Source organism: Somniosus microcephalus, chromosome 16 (assembly GCF_052327205.1).
Source record: "Somniosus microcephalus isolate GS21.2 chromosome 16, FLI_Smic_1.0, whole genome shotgun sequence".
NCBI lineage: Eukaryota > Metazoa > Chordata > Chondrichthyes > Squaliformes > Somniosidae > Somniosus > Somniosus microcephalus.
Genome location: NC_141002.1, coordinates 47,220,651 through 47,237,083, shown reverse-complemented (window position 1 = coordinate 47,237,083; position 16,433 = coordinate 47,220,651). Strand labels below are relative to the sequence as shown.

The 16,433-nt window shown below is 44.1% G+C and overlaps 1 protein-coding gene across 1 annotated transcript in view; it reads right to left on the bottom strand.

The window, feature by feature from the left end:
• The window catches only part of LOC147106123 (voltage-dependent L-type calcium channel subunit alpha-1C-like), a 531,473-nt gene that overhangs the window by 636 nt on the left and 514,404 nt on the right, over nt 1-16,433 (bottom strand). The window contains exons 40-43 of the mRNA XM_086008919.1: nt 14,360-14,488; nt 11,396-11,514; nt 7,141-7,262; nt 2,537-2,857 (exon numbers count right to left, since the gene is read on the bottom strand). Of these exons, the coding sequence (XP_085865045.1) occupies nt 2,537-2,857; nt 7,141-7,262; nt 11,396-11,514; nt 14,360-14,488 (691 nt within the window). The remainder of the gene's footprint in view (nt 1-2,536; nt 2,858-7,140; nt 7,263-11,395; nt 11,515-14,359; nt 14,489-16,433) is intronic.

Here is a 16,433-nt window from a genome sequence, read left to right as displayed (position 1 = left end):
CACTATTTGCTATGTAATATTTCTTAAGACTACTGTGGAAATCTTGGGCAGGTGTCAAGTAGGATGTAAAGTGTTTCCTGAGGAATAGAAGGGAGAAAAAAACCAGAAGGCGAATCCATCTGCCTTTTCTTACACCTCCACAGCACCATTCAAAGGCTCAGAAAAATGTGGTTATGTCTACACTTACTGTCTGGGAATGGTGTTTTTCTGATCTGATGAACATGCTAAAGTTCAGGTTTAGCTCAGTAACACAGTTTAAATTAAATTAGCAGATACAGCTGCACTTAAGATCTTTCTTGACAAATGGACAAATTAGTTCTGTTAATCATTTTGTCTATTTTACTCCACCCTCCAGCTTAGCCTCACACCTACTGTGAGACAGTCCTATTCTTGGACATTTTGCAGATGCAATAAATACTGCTTCTTAATGACCCTCTGATGCTGATGTCATGTAAGACTGCAAGACTGCCCTGATAACAGCATTATAGATTATACAATCCTCAATTCACAAGCTCACAAAATAATTACAGATGAGAAAGGCCATTCAGTCCATCTCGATTCATCCATCCAGAAGGACCCTAATATCCCCTCCCCCAGTGCAGCATCTAATTGTTTCTTAAATGATTCAAGGGTTTTTATTTCCAGTACTTTTTCTGGAAGTCTACACCATACATTGTTCACTCTTTGTCCTAGTCTTGCAATTTAATTTAAAGTATTATGCTAGATTTACCTTTTCCTTAACTGTTTTATATATATCTGTATGATTACCTCTCAGATGCCTCCTTTCCAGATTAAAAAGCCCAATTCTCCCCAGTCTTTCCTCATAACTCAAACCTTTGACACTGAGGATCAGTCTCGTGGCACTTCTCTGGACTGCTTCCAGTGGTTGCGTCTTGGTGCCCAGAACTGGAGACATTATTCAAGGCACACTGACCAGAGTATTGTGGTTTGATCACAACTTCCTCTGACTTAAACTCTACTGTTTTGGCTATCTAGTTCAATATTTTGCATTCAAAAGGTTGAAATAAAGTAAATATCTACTTTTACTTTCAATGAATTTTAGAAGGATTTTCTAGTGCCTATTGGGAGTCTTGAGCATCAACATCATATTCAGAATTGATGGGCTGTGGATTTATTCAAATATTCCTTGTTCAGATTAGTTGGAGGTTTGTTCAGTGGCCAATTCAACAAAGCGTAGTGTGAAAATAGAATGGATTTTTTTTAAACATAAAAATCACTTGATTTTAACAATGAATATCTTAACAGTAAGTAAGTCCTTGATAGTTATATTATGTTAAACTATCCTGGAACATTCCTTTTAAAAAGACTGGAGTAGGAATCATCGGTCAGTGAATACCTCACAAATGTAGGGCATGTTGTTTGGGTTGTGAGAAAAACTCACTCTGTTGTAGTATTTGAAAGTCTGGAGCTGTGATAAAGTTGGCAAAGGAATTTAAATCTAAAGTTTGGTAGGAATTTAGCATCTCAGCAAACTGGTCCAGGATCTCTAGGGCTTACGAACTGATAGATTGCTTACACATTCAGCACTAACAGGGCAATCTTGCTCTACATGAATGGCTTGTGCCAATGTTGAGGGTGTTTTACCATGCATTTAACCCATACTACAAATGATCTGCGAGTGCTTGACGCTGTCAACAGGTGTAAGAGGAAATGTACCGTTCCCATGGACATCATGTACAAATAATGTCACCTGCACCCAAAATAATCACACTTACAAGAGAAATAGGCCTAGAAATTCGGTGGCGCCCTCACCTGGGCGCCGGAATTAACGCTGCGAACGGAGCCGCTTGCGCCCGCCGGAAATTCAGTTGAAGCGCCCCAAGAGGGACGCGGGGCGCTGCTCGAGGCACCCCGCGTCCCTCTTGGGGCGCTGAAACTGAATATCGCAGCGCAACGTGCCGCAGCGCCACACGCTGCGGTACTGCAGGCCTTCCTCCCCTTCTTAAGGGGGAGGGGCCTGCACCAGTGCGATGACCGATCGCGAGTGCCGGCAAAAGAGCCCGGCACCGAGGAGAAGTGCCAGGCACTCGGGACACAGCCGGCACTGCCCGGGGGGGGGGGGGGGGGCGGGGGGGAAAGAGATCAGGAGGCCGGGGATGGTGGCACGAGGAGGTGCTGGCAGGCGGCCACCGAAAAAAATGGCCGCCCCGCACCTCCACCTTAATTTGCACCACTACCGCCACAGGTAGGCCCCGAGAACCGGTCGCGATTTGCGACCGGCGCTACAGGGGGGGTGCGACCAAATATCACGATCGAGGCGCTGCCCACACCGATGACGTCATCGGTGGCGGCGCAGCGCTACAGGCAAACGCCGCCATTAGCGCCCCGCTAAATATCGCGGGAGCCGTGGCCAGTGGCGCAAAAGCCACTGAGTGCCCTTTTTAGGCGCTAACTGGTGGCGCAGCCCACCGAATTTTTAGGCCATAATCTCTTGCTAAGATGAATGGGAGCTTCTCTAACACCTCTATTATTAACAGAGTAACAGAGAAATATTCAATACTAATTGTAAACTTACCGCCTCTACTAAACTACCAGCGCTGCCATGACGCTCAGTTCCCCTTTCCCTGAAGGGATAGGGTACGGTCAGAGAGACTGGCCTGGCCTTTTTGATATTTCCATTTGAGTTGTCAGTGTACCAGGAACTACAATTTACTGATGGAAGGCTGCTGTTTAGTTTCTCATAAGATTCAATGCCATCCAGAAATAGCGTTGGAATACGCTGTTGCAACCTCCTCCTACTACATGGAGTTTCTGGAGGTGTGGCACATAGTCTGGAAAACTGTGTTGGAGAATGGCTTCTCCTCAGCAGTGGGTTTAGACCTGCAACAGCCAATGCCTGTATGATGAAAAGAAATACTCAATGAGACAAATACAGATACAACAGGATCAGTGAATCATTAAAAGAAAAAGTCATTTCACTATTATACCAAACAATTAACTTTCCAAAGTGCTATTCATATGAAATATCCTTTACTTTTACAGCCGCAGAATATTATATTGGATACTAATGACACTACACATCACTTGTTTGCACTGTAGACTTGAAGAATGACTGCACCTCTTTTTTACATTAAGACCCTTCATGGGAGACAATGTATTAAGAGGGTAATTTTGTCCAGAAACATAGTGGTTACCCTCTTAGCTTTCATTAGTGCAGGATAATCTTTATCATCTAACAGTATAGGAAGAAGTACACTTGCTTTAGTGTCTTCTCTGAACCTTGTTGCCCCAATGGTGCTGTCCCATTAACTCGAGTTGTAGGAATTGTCGTATTCCTAACTAATAACGGAGGTCGAACTCGGGAGAACAATCAAACAGGTCTTTAATGTAGGTTTAGATGAATTCCAGAAAACAACAAAGATCAATGCAGGAGAGCCATGGAGCAGGTCTTTCCCCAACGGGGATGCCACAAGGACTGACTAGGCAGTCCGGTCGTTTGCGTCGTGACGTCATCACGTTTGCCCGCGCTTGGGTGGTCACATGATCTGCGACGTGACGTCATCGCGTTTACCCGCGCGCTTGGGGTGGTCACGTGATGTGCGACGTGACGTCATCGCGTTTATCTGCGTTCTTAAAGGGGCAACGCCCCGTACATGCAAACTCTATATAAACATCGTTAAAGAGAATTATGTACAGTAAGTAAGGGACACTCGGTGGTACTGCTACATGTGCCCCCCCAGAATTCGCTTTAACGGACAAAGTGAGGTGGTCTGACGAGCCTGTCCGAACGACTCCTGTAGTCTCGAGACGGAGGCTGCTGGGCGGCTGGCGGGTGGTCGCAGTTGGTCTGCCGTAACGACAATGGGTGTCCGACCTCATCTCGGCGGTTGTGCTGTTCCGACGGGGCGAGCGAGGTCCGAAGGTGCTGGCCCCCCAAGTGGTCGACCGAAATGTGGTCCGGTAAATGGGGTCTGGAGTGGATCCCTGTATGCGTCAAGGCGAATAAAACGTATTCAGCCTTGTGAAGGACCGCGGAAACGTGCGACCTCTGCGGCCTGTGGCACGAAGTGGGCACCGGTGCGAAACATCTGGCCGGTTGCCGGTCTGGCGGGCGGTCGCACCTGGTGTGCCGTAACGACAATGTGTGGCCAAAAGGCGGTGCTGTCTGGCGGGCGGTCGAGGTCCATGGCTCTGTCGATGATCTGCGGGGAACGTCGAAACGGGCGATCCTGGAGGTGTTGAACGTGGGTCTTGTCAGATCGGGAAACTCGCCGAGCAGGCGAGCGCACTCTTCAGAAGTCGGGAACGCACAGGAGATGGTGCGTGATGTAGTGTTACAGCGGTAACACAGAAGAGAGTGACCAGTTGCTGTGTTGATCTGTGATCAGGGGTGGACAGCAATGGTCCCGCGTGGCCGTTCGCGGCCGCGGGATGCCCATAGACCCGTACCTCAGTGGTTGCAGTGTCGGTTGTTGTTTCGTTCTTGGGGGAAACTGCCGGGAGGGCGGCAACGCTTTGACACCGCGCCGAACTGCGCGTGGTAGAAAACACCGACCAGCAGGCCGACGGTCTAGTGCGGCGTCAACGGGGGAATGTGTCCTCGTGTGTTGCGAGGGGTGAGTCCTCGTGGGCTGCGAGGGGTGAGCCCTCGTGGCATCTCCGCGGGGTCGCGCTTCGATCTTGTGGGCCCGAAAACCTGCAGTACCCGCGCTTTGAGGGATTCATACTTGCTGTTCCGTTGGGGGTTGTCGAGAAGGCGGACGATCCGAGAGGCGGTAGAGCTGTCCAGTACGGAGACCGTATACAGGTACGTGGTCTGCGCCGCATCGATGTTGCACTGGGCGAACGGGGCTTCTACCAGAATAAAGCACGAGGGTGGCTGCTGCTCCTTGTATTGCGGTGGCGTCGGCGAAACGGCTTTTGCTTCCATGGCGTGCTTCTTTTGTGAAAAACGTTCACAAAAATCGGGGTCCGGCTGCGCTGCTTTCGTGAAAAACGTTCACGAAAAACGGGGTCACCAATGTAGGAATTGTCGTATTCCTAACTAATAACGGAGGTCGAACTCAGGAGAACAATCAAACAGGTCTTTAATGTAGGTTTAGATGAATTCCAGAAAACAACAAAGATCGATGCAGGAGAGCCATGGAGCAGGTCTTTCCCCAAGGGGGATGCCACGAGGACGGACTAGGCAGTCCGGTCGTTTGCGTCGTGACGTCATTGCGTTTGCCCACGTTTTCCCGCGCTTGGGTGGTCACGTGATCTGCGACATGATGTCATCGCATTTACCCGCGCTCTTGGGCAGTCACGTGGTTGGCGACGTGACGTCATCGCGTTTACCCGCGTTTGGGCAGTCACGTGGTTTGCGACGTGACGTCATCACGTTTACCTGCGCTTGGGGTGGTCACGTGATGTGCGACGTGACGTCATCGCGTTTACCCGCGTTTGGGTAGTCATGTGGTTTGCGACGTGATGTCATCGCGTTTGCCCGCGCTCTTAAAGGGGCAACGCCCCGTACATGCAAACTCTATATAAACATCGTTAAAGAGAATTATGTACAGTAAGGGACACTCGGTGGTACCGCTACAGAGTGACATTATTAGGTTTGAATGCAAATCTCTGAATTGAGGCTTCTTTTCCTTTCATTTTTCCTGTTCTTCATCCAAAATTTCATATACATAATGTTGGCAGTGATGGAGGTTAAATTGACTTCAGAATATAAAGCATAGCAACTAGAGTTTAGGTTGCACACATTTTAATGACCAGTTGCTGCACCATCATTAGTTGACACAAAGCATGTGTTGGGATGAGTTAAATAAGGAACACCAGTTTTTTTTTTTACTATTCTAAGTCTGTTCATCTTGTCATCTACCTGACAAAACCAATCAAAATTGGAAGTTGACAGATTTCAGTGTCTGGAGACTTCTCTGCCAAAATGTGCATTTTGGATCCCTTTAATTTTGTACATCCCCATGCAACATTCCTCAAATGTAGATATGGTTGGGATTTCAAGTGGTAAACAATACAAGCGGGCCATTTTTTATTTCCCTACTACTGTGTTTTAATGATGTGAACGCATGGTCGTAGGATGAAAACTGAAAAAAAAAACACGGCAACTTAGTGTTGGTGGCCTGACTGTTGCAATTTTTGAATGGGCCTCAACTTAGCTGGTCAGTGCTCCTGCCCAAAACTAGCGTGGGTCTAATTAATATATTAAAATGAGGATCCTGTGACACCATTAAGACCCAAATGTCATTTTTGTGTCAATCTACTGCCACCGCTGCTTCCTCAATCCGCCATAAACCACAGGGCAGTAGAGGCCGGGATGTGACCATTTGCGGCTCTACATAAAGGGATCAGAAAATCGGTCTATTAAAGATGGAAGCAAGTCTGGTAATGACTTTTTCTTCATTATCTTTGGAACTTTTAAGGGTTAAAGTTTTCCTTAAGTTGAACTCCCTGCTGCTTGCTCTTTATCTTTCCTTGCCACTTCAGTTTGTTGCTCCATTGACCCTCCCCAATCTTTTCAGCCCTCCTCATTAAACTGCTGCTGCAGGTCCACTTCAGTCTCTGCCCCGCTGGATTTCCCACTCTCCCAAATGGAAAGCTGTCCATACGCAGTGTGGTTAATGCTGGCAACTCACCTCCTGTATTTAAACAAGGCCTGATCACGAAAATCAATTGGGCCTCCCACTGATGTCATTGGGTGGGTGGAGTGGACACCCTGCTCACTGCCCACCGCCCACCTGATGTACCAATTTAAAGAAGTGTATGTAATGTACTGTTAATTAGAATTCCATTAAAAAAGGTTTACTGAGTTTTACCTTTTGAATCTCTATCAAGATTAACATCTAGTGAATATTGATAAATAAGAGGAGACACAAAAACACAGCCACTCTAATAGATAAAAGGCTTGTCTCTGGATTGTGATGCTATTGCACTTGTAATTACACTACCAATGCCAAGTTATTTGCTCTTATACATTTGGTGGCAACAAGAAAACAGAAAGTAATTTGAAAGCAACAGTAAACCAACAGTATGTGCTAAATAAAACCAATTCCTTCCACACAAGAATACAGAACACTGAAGAACAAAACAATCTTATCTGGGTGCCATTTTGTTTAAAGCTAGAGTATAAGATTGGCAAATAAGTAGTAGTAAACATCCGTAACTCTCTGTTACCTGGTGCTGAACTAAATGTAGTGGTAGTGCTGTCCTCTGAGAGAGTGGGGTTGTGCAAGGAACGTCCAAGCCCTCGTTCTTCTGTCTCTTTAGGCACTCCAGGTGAAATGATGATCTTCTCCCTTCAAGAAGCAAGGCACAATAAACAAGACTATGCAAACAGTTACTGGTTACTGGAATATTACTGAGCCTGATGAGGACATACATTGATTGCCACTTTTTGATAAAACCAGAACCAACAATAATTAGACACTTCTTCACTTCTGGTTCAACACTTCATTATTTCTTGTCCAGTTTTTCATCCTTTTCTCTCTTCTGAAAATAGTGGCTTATGGTTTCACAGATGCTAGATGCCTTCTTGTAACTTTCGCAAGTGACGATTCTTCATGAGTGAGCCTTGCATGTTGGGGGAGGGGACTGCATCAGCCAAGCTTGGTACCATTCTCGGCCAACATCCATATAAAAAGGAAGAGAGTAGCTGAAGTAAACGTTGGTCCCCTAGAGGATGAGTCTGGGGAATTAATAATGGGAAACAGGGAAATGGCGGAGACTTTGAACAAATATTTTGTATCGGTCTTCACGGTAGAAGACACTAAAAGCATCCCAATAATAGATAATCAAGGGGTTATTGGGGTGGGGTGGGAACTTAAAACAATCACTATCAATAGAGAGAAAGTACTAGGTAAACTAATGGGACTAAAAGGTGGACAAGTCCCCTGGCCTGCATCCTAGAGTCTTAAAAGGTGGCTGCAGAGATAGTGGATGCATTGGTTGTAATCTACCAAAATTCCCTGGATTCTGGAGAGGTCCCAGCGGACTGGAAAACCGCAAATGTAATGCCCCTATTTAAGAAAGGAGTGAGACAGAAAGCAGGCAACTATCGACCAGTTAGCCTAACATCTGTCATTGGGAAAATTCTGGAGTCCATCATTAAGGAAGTGGTAGCAGGACATTTAGAAAATCATAATATAGTCAAGTTGAGTCAGCATGGTTTTATGAAAGGGAAATCATGTTTGACACATTTTCTGGAGTTCTTTGAGGATGTAATGAGCAGGATGGATAAAGGGGAACCAGTAGATGTCGTGTATTTGGATTTCCAGAAGGCATTCGATAAGGTGCCACATAAAAGGTTACTACACAAGATAAGAGCTCACGGGGTTGAGGGTAATATATTAGCATGGATAGAGGATTGGCTAACTAACAGAAAACAGTGAGTCAGGATAAATGGGTCATTCTCAGGTTGGCAAACTGTAACTAGTGGGGTGCCACAGGGATCAGTGCTGGGGCCTCAACTATTTACAATCTATATTAATGACTTGGAGGAAGGGACTGAGTGTAATGTAGCCAAATTTGCTGATGATACAAAGATAGGGGGGAAAGCAAATTGTGTGGAGGATGCAAAGAATCTCCAAAGGGATATAGATAGGCTACGTGAGTGGCCAAAAATCTGGCAGATGGAGTTTAATGTGGGAAAATGTGAAGTTATCCACTTTGGTAGGAAAAATAAAAAAGCTAATTATTATTTAAATGGGGCGAGATTACAAATTGCTGAGGTACAGAGGGATCTGGGGGTCCTTGTACATGAATCACAAAAAGTTAGCATGCATTAGGAAGGCAAATGGAGTGTTGGCCTTTATTGCAAAGGGAATGGAGTATAAAAATAGGGAAGTCCTGTTACAACTGTACAGGGCGTTGGTGAGACCACACCTCGAGTACTGCATACAGTTTTGGTCTCCTTATTTAAGGAACAATATACTTGCATTGGAGGCAGTTCAGAGAAGGTTCAAGAGGTTGATTCCAGAGATGAAGGGGTTGTCTTATGAAGAAAGGTTGAACAGGTTGGGCCTATACTCATTGGAGTTTAGAAGAATGAGAGGGGATCTTATTGAAACATATAAGATTCTGAAGGGGCTTGACAGGGTAGATGCAGAGAGGATGTTTCCCTTCATGGGGGAATCTAGAACTAGGGGGCATAGTTTCAGAATAAGGGGGCACCCTTTTCAATCGGAAATGAGGAGGAATTTCTTCTCTCAGAGGGTCGTGAATCTTTGGAATTCTCTTCCCCAGAGAGCTGTGGAAGCTGGGCCATTGAATATAGTTAAGGTGGAGAGAGACAGATTTTTGAAAGGTAAGGGAGTCAAGGGTTATGGGGAGCGGGCAGGGAAGTGGAGTTGAGGCCAAGATCAGATCAGCCATGATCTTATTGAATGGCAGAGCAGGCTCGGGGGGCCAAATGAAGTACGCCTGCTCCTACGTCTTATGTTCTCAAGCATATGCATACATTTTCCAGTATAGGGCACCACTGCCTTGGCTAATTACATCAGCTAACTCAACAGAAGCTCTTTATTTGCTTTAAATGTTTTGTTAAAGAAGCAATTTCCCAAGTTAGTCTACAGGAGGTTCTGATGATGCAGTTTGTGATGCAACAAGTTCAATGTGTTGCTGATTATGCATATCTCTACAAAATTATTTTCTTAGTTCTAAAGCTTATACAAAAATGTAATCCTCAGTGGGAACTCCACTCTGTAACACATAGCGGCCTAGAAATTCAGTAGGCCTAGCGCCCCATTTGGGGCGCTGGAGGGCCTAGCGCCGGAGTTATGGCCAGTTTAAAAATTCCCTGGGGCCCTGGAATCGGCGGTAGACTGGTAGCGCTGCGCCGGCACCGATGACGTCATCAGTGTGCGCAGCGTCCCGGTTGCCATGCCGACGGGCCCCAGCGCCGAAATTCAGTTGCGGCCGCCTCGCCCGTGGCAGCCGCAACTAAGACTCTGGCAACAGAGTCTTACACGACTTTGCGCCGGCGCATAAAGGTGGAGCGGCGGCCGGCCGCTTTCCCGCCGGCCGCCTGCCCGCACCTCCCTCCCCGGACTCCCCCCCCCCCCCCCCCGCGGAACAGATGCTTCTCGGCTGCGAGCCCGGCACTTCCCCGAGGTGCCGGGCTCATTTTTGTGGCGATTTTACCGGCCAGCGGGCGGGTGCAGGCAGCTCCTCCTTAACTGAAGGAGGAGGCCTGCACTTCCCGAGCCTGCCGCACCGCATCGGGCGCCGGAATAGCGCCGCAATGCGGCGCGTAGCGCCAGTTTTCAGGCGCAAACACCCTTCAGTAGCGCCGGCAGCCGTTCGGGCGCGGCGCTACTGAATTTTTGGCGCGCGCAGGGGGACTTAGCGCCGGCGCTAACTTTCCGGCGCTAAAGCCCTGGCGTGGCGCCAACTGAATTTCTAGGCCATCATGTCTGCAGTGCCTATCTGTCATTACAAGATGGCACATGGCAATTAAGCTTTCAAAATCTACTCTTTCAGGAACTAAATCTACTTGAGGCAATAATGCATCTTAATTAAACATGAAGGAGAGGAAGTTTCCAGTACTAAATCAAACTTAAATACAGTAACTAACGTATAAATTCCCCGTTCCTGGTTTTATGAATAGTCTTTTACAAAATACCCAGTATGCAATTCCATTCATTAAATATTTTTAAAATATCATGTAGTGAGTCCTGCTCACCAGCACAGACTAGGAAGCAAACTATAATATTCTACTGCAGTTTATTTAAAACAAAATCCTTAAGTTGTGAAATAATTCTGTTGCAGCAGTTGCACCAGTTTATAGGTTGATTTCCTACAGTGCTAAATCTTGTCATATGTTCATTCAACGGGCAGTCAGTGTTACATTCGGATATTATAAATAAAATCCAATCTATCTAACCAATATAGCTTGTTAATAAATATCTACAAGGAATGGTACAATATTGTTTTACTGCTGAATGTCACTAGAACCTCTAGTAAATATAACACAGTACGATAATTACACAGTATCCCAAGTATCTTTGGGATCAGACCATTATCCCACCAACCTCGCCTCTTTCAAGTGTCTGAATTGGACAACCTGCCATATATATATATATATATATATAGATATAAATAAATAAATAAATAAAGTATAAATATATGTAGGATAGTGCATAATAGATACTCTACTACTAAAGATCAGTAGCGCACTTAGTAAATACTGTACTATATCTACAAGCCTGTTCATTGCCCACAGGAGCAGAACATTATTACTGCGCTAGAGGTGTCTTTACTTTCATTCCTGGAATCCTAACGAGCATTATTTTCCATCTACACAAGCGAAGGGAGAATTAGTTGGCATTCCACATATTCTCCAGTGAGCGATATACCTTGATAACAGCTTAACTGTTAACCTTGGCATGCGGTTATATTAACTCTAACTTATTATTCATTTTTTTAAAGTTACCTAATGATGTTGCTGAAAGAAGCCCCTTTGAAGGAGACTGCCTATTTTTATCACTTTCCTCACAGCAATCCACTGATGGAGCGAGCTGTTTGCTATCGTCATCCTCTTGATAGGAAATTCTGCAAGGGGCAACCATGCAAAGAAAAACACAATTAAAATCAAGAAAAATGGGAGAAAAACAGACATCATTTTGGCATTTATGCAAATAATTATTAAGAAAATCAAATATATAAGTATCAATGAAGGTGGCCCAATAGTGGTTCCATAGAGATCGTACACATTGTTCAGTCAAACCTGAATGAAAAAATACAGTACAATCACAGAGCCAAATCTTTATAAAAATTGCCATTCCATCCTGCAGCTTAATGACAAAAGGAAACTTTTTCTTAGTTACCCACTTAGCCTCACTAAACTACCATAGAAATCAGAAAGTAAGGATCAATAGCTCTTTACACTGCAAGAGAAACTAGCGCTGAGGAATGGATATTCCCTAATATAGCTATAATACTCAGATGCGCAGGATGGATAGTCCCAGTTAGGTATTGTACTTGCATATTGTGTAACTGAACACCAGAGGGCCCCTTGATGGGAGCAAGCATACTGCACAAATTACACTTTGGAGTTTCCTCTTATATTGATGTTATATCTAATGAGAATGATCCAGAGAGTCTGAAATAAAAGCAGCTTTTAATTACCTCACCAACTTGAGTGTTTCCTGGATATAACAATCCACTATATCATTCTAGAAATTGGGCACTCAGGATGAATAGCCCCCTTGTTTGCTGTGACAGTCATATGCTCACGATGGATAGTTTCCTAAACCGCTTTAAAGTTGGACATTCAGAATGAAGCGTGTCTTAGATTGTTGTGGAAGTTGGCTGTATAGGATGCCTATCCCGTGGCATATTGTGGAATTCAAGTACTTAGAATTGTAGCTCTCTCGATCACAGTGGTTACATTTTAAGGGGAAAGACACGCTGAAATCATCTCAGTTAGGCTTAAAATATGTTTTCCAGATCAGTCAAATTTTGCTTTATTCTGAATCTGCAAAAAAACTTAGGAAGTCACGCCTATTCAGAAGTACTTCTCTCAGATAATCAGATTGGCAAGTCCATGGTTTTAAGGTCAAAAACATCTGTGTGAAATTGGGCTACACATTGAAAAAAAGGTAGTGAATATTAGGGATAAATATATTTGTCCAGGAAAAATAATATTTTATGGTGAGTACATCAACAATGTGTAATTCAAAACCTCAAAGCATGAGCTATGCTTGTCCAAAGAGTGATTAAATCCGTCAGTGGTATTGGCACTGTGTTACCCACAGGGGGAGATTTTGTGCCCTCCTGCCTGGTGGAAATGGGATGGTAGTGCCCCGAAAATGGTGGGGAATTACATGTTTTCCCGTTCCTGAGGTTTCTGTGGCTGCCACAATCTTCCTCCAGGCTTACCGCTGGGCAGCCAGAGTGCCCGCTTAAGTCATGCGATAGACCCTTTTAATATGCAATGGGAGCCGTGCACATTCTGGCCAGTATCAGCTGGTGGTTCAGCAGAAGAGGAACCCTCAGGTAAGTTTTACTGTAGGTTTATGGGGCCGGTACGAGCTTGAATGCTCGTCCTGACTCGCCAAAACCAACGTGAGCCGGTGACTCCAGGTCCTCCTCCAGAGATAGGACCCCCCACACAGACTTCCTTTCGTCTGAACCAGAGGGTGGCCAGGTCGCCTGATATTGCAGCAGTGTGCCCACAGCCTGCCAACCGAATGCTAATGAGGCCTGGCCTTCAAAATGTATTGGGTTTCCTGCCTGGACTATCAGGTGGCCAGTGGGTGTGATCCGGCTGGCTGCCCAAAGTCTGAACCGGGGGAAAATTTACCCCACAAGCTCAGACAGTAAATCCGTCAGTGGTGTCAGGATGGTACAGGTTACAAGGCTTAATGGTGAGAAATCTAGCACCCAAAATGATGAGAACGCATCAGGACTGCGTAATCCATGAGAATGAGATCCCTCCCTTATGACAGGAAGCAGCAGTCCCAGAGAGGGCAAAGTACCTCCACTCAGGCCTCAGCCAAGGGAAACCCCAAGTAAAAACTAAATCTGGGGAGGACAAAGCAGGATGCCTATTTAATTAAAGACTGTTCCTGACTCCACTACAAATCTACTTTCGTTAAGTGGTATAAGACAAAAAGACAATTCACAGCACCTAAACAACGTTCAAGTGCTGTTAAAAGTAAAGGTTGTTATTTTTTTCTTTACACCTATAGCTGTACTGGTAGCTCTTATGTACTGAGATGCTTTTCATGTGCATTGTCTTCGGGTTAGGATTAATTCATGATTGTGACTGAATGAGCAGGATGTGTTTTTTAAGTTGCTACTTCTGCTACATCATCAACATCATTTAATACTCAACATAACATAGTCCCATTCTTTGGGGGTAAAACACAACTTTGGCGGGTGCACAAAATGGGGGATAGTAAATCAGCCATTCATTGTTATCCATCAATGAAGATTCATGGAAGATCTGGCCTCCACTCCTAGCACAGGCGGGCAGCTGCTGGTGTGCTCCGCTGGTTCGCCGCCCAATAGTTAAAAATCTACCCCAATAGTTTGATGTCTTGTTCATTCATTAACTATGTTGGTTGCAAATCTTTTTTCTTTTAACCTTCGGTTTTGTTAAAAGATGGCGTAATTGTAACTTTCACCCCAGATAGTGTTTTTAGTTGGAACTCTGTCCCTTGTATACAAAAGTTAAAGCACAAAATTAACCATTGCTTGCTGAGCTAGGATTGTTGGTGCAGGTGCCGGGCTATCTGGGGTTATCCAATGTCAACTCTGCACAAACTCACTCGGTTTTCATGTGCTCTTGGCAACAGACAGTGTCAATTTTGTGAGGCTTCTGTCCTTCTTACATTTACTGCTGTTTGCATTCTGTTGTTCTGTCACCAATGCAGTAGAAGGAAGTACTCACAGTTGTGAAGAAAGCATGTTTTCCTCACTGCAGCAATCAGGATCTTCATTAAAGTTCTCCTCATAAGTCTCATCGGGAGATGCTTCCTCTCGTTGAATGATCGGCAAACGACTATCTTCAGAGTCTGAGCTGGAAACACAAGAGCGTACCAGGGTCATCGCATTAAAACTGAGGAGCAAAGCAATCACATATCTATCCCTGGGAAGAGACACTGAGTATAATTAAGTGACTGAACATCATGCACTTCAACAGCCAATTACATTGAATTATATTGAACCTCTCTGATGCAAAATTGTTGCACAGACTGGTAATGACAAAAACAGAAAATTCTAGAGACACACAGCAGAGAGAAAAGACAGGTTAATCCGTTGGGTAGAACCCGTCTTCAGAACATGTTCTGTGTATTTCCAGCATTTTCTGTGTTTGTTTCAGATTTCCAGCATTTGCAGTTTAAAAAAAAAATTTGAACTGATAATGGCAGGAAGTATTGAGAGAAAGAAACATGCTAGAAGAACTGCAACAACATTTAACTAAAGGACTTGGCAAATAATTATTGATTCTCCTGATTATAAGGATATAAAATCAAAAAACAAATCTGTTTTCTTCGCAGTTAAATCTAAAGTGTTAGAAATCAAATATTTTGTGGTCAGCAGTATGACAGGTGCCTTCACTAATCAGGCTAACAATAACACACACACGACTAGATAATCCATGAGTTATCAAGTCAGCATCACACATGGAGATATTTATCATATCCTGCTTTGATTATGATTTACACCTTTATTATTATTCCTGGATTATACAGCAGTTATAAAAATTATATACTGCACGTTTTACACAACACATCACTTTTTTTTAAATGAAATTTCCTGGAGGTCTGGCCACCTGTTTATGCACAATACAGTCTAAAGTCCTCATCATATTTATTTGATGCCATATCGAGAAAGATTTGCTGGTGGTGAGTTTATCAACTAGCTAGCTTGTTTTATTAGCCAGTAGCCCGCTTGATAATGCAATACAGCGGCTAAAGTTTTATTTTGTTGTTCAATTGTCACGATCAGAAAGTCTGTCAACAAATTCTGGAGAAGTTGTTAAGTGATGTCTTATAATTAGCAAAACAATAGTTACTTGAATTTACAAAGTTAATTTGCTAGTCATTAGATTTTGTTTGTGATAGATATTAGTTGTAAATTTGTGTTACTCTATATGTACACGAAACACAACAAAATATTGGAACTTATTAGTATCCTCAGATCTGTCAATAAATCTTTTTAATGGCACAAAATGAGTCAAAACGTCAACTCATATAAATGGGCTAGAACATTGTTTTTCATATCTGCTGACTACTGTTAATCCAGTCAACAGAGAAACCAATATTGACTTCAAGTAAAAACAAAGTTGGTAGTTTAGATGGAAATAAAGATTTTGATCCCCAGAATAGATTCTGGTCAAAACAAAATATAGATTTTAATCAGTTAAAGAAAAAAGTCCAGCAGAAGTGGACATTGGAGAATCAGCTAGGAGACGGAGCTAGGAGTTACAGTTTTATTGTTAATTAAGATGATGACATTGCTAGTAACAGCACATCTGAGTTGTAAAAAGATTAAAAAGTGAATTAATTGTCATGCTAACAAACATAAGAAGTTACAAATTAAAAATAATTAGTGAACCTAGGTCTCCTGGTAGAGCACTAAGACTGTTTGATTTTAACTCCTGGGTGGGAACATGGTACAGCGAGCGGCGTGCTCGGCTGGGAACAATAACAGGGAGGCTCAGATGATTTTAATGGCCGAGCCTCATTAGCATAAGAACAAGGAGTAGGAGTAGGCCATCCCACCCCTCGAGTTTGCACCACCATTCAAAGAGATTATGGCTGATCTTCGACCTCAACTCCACTCTCCCGCCCGATCCCCATATCCCTTGATTCCTCTAGTCCAAAAATCTATCTATCTCAGCCTTGAATATATTCAATGAATTGGGGCAGAGAATTCCAAAGATTCCCAACCCTCTGAGTGAAGAAATTCTTCCTCATCTCAGTCTTAAAAGGCCGATCCCTTAATCTGAAACTATGGCC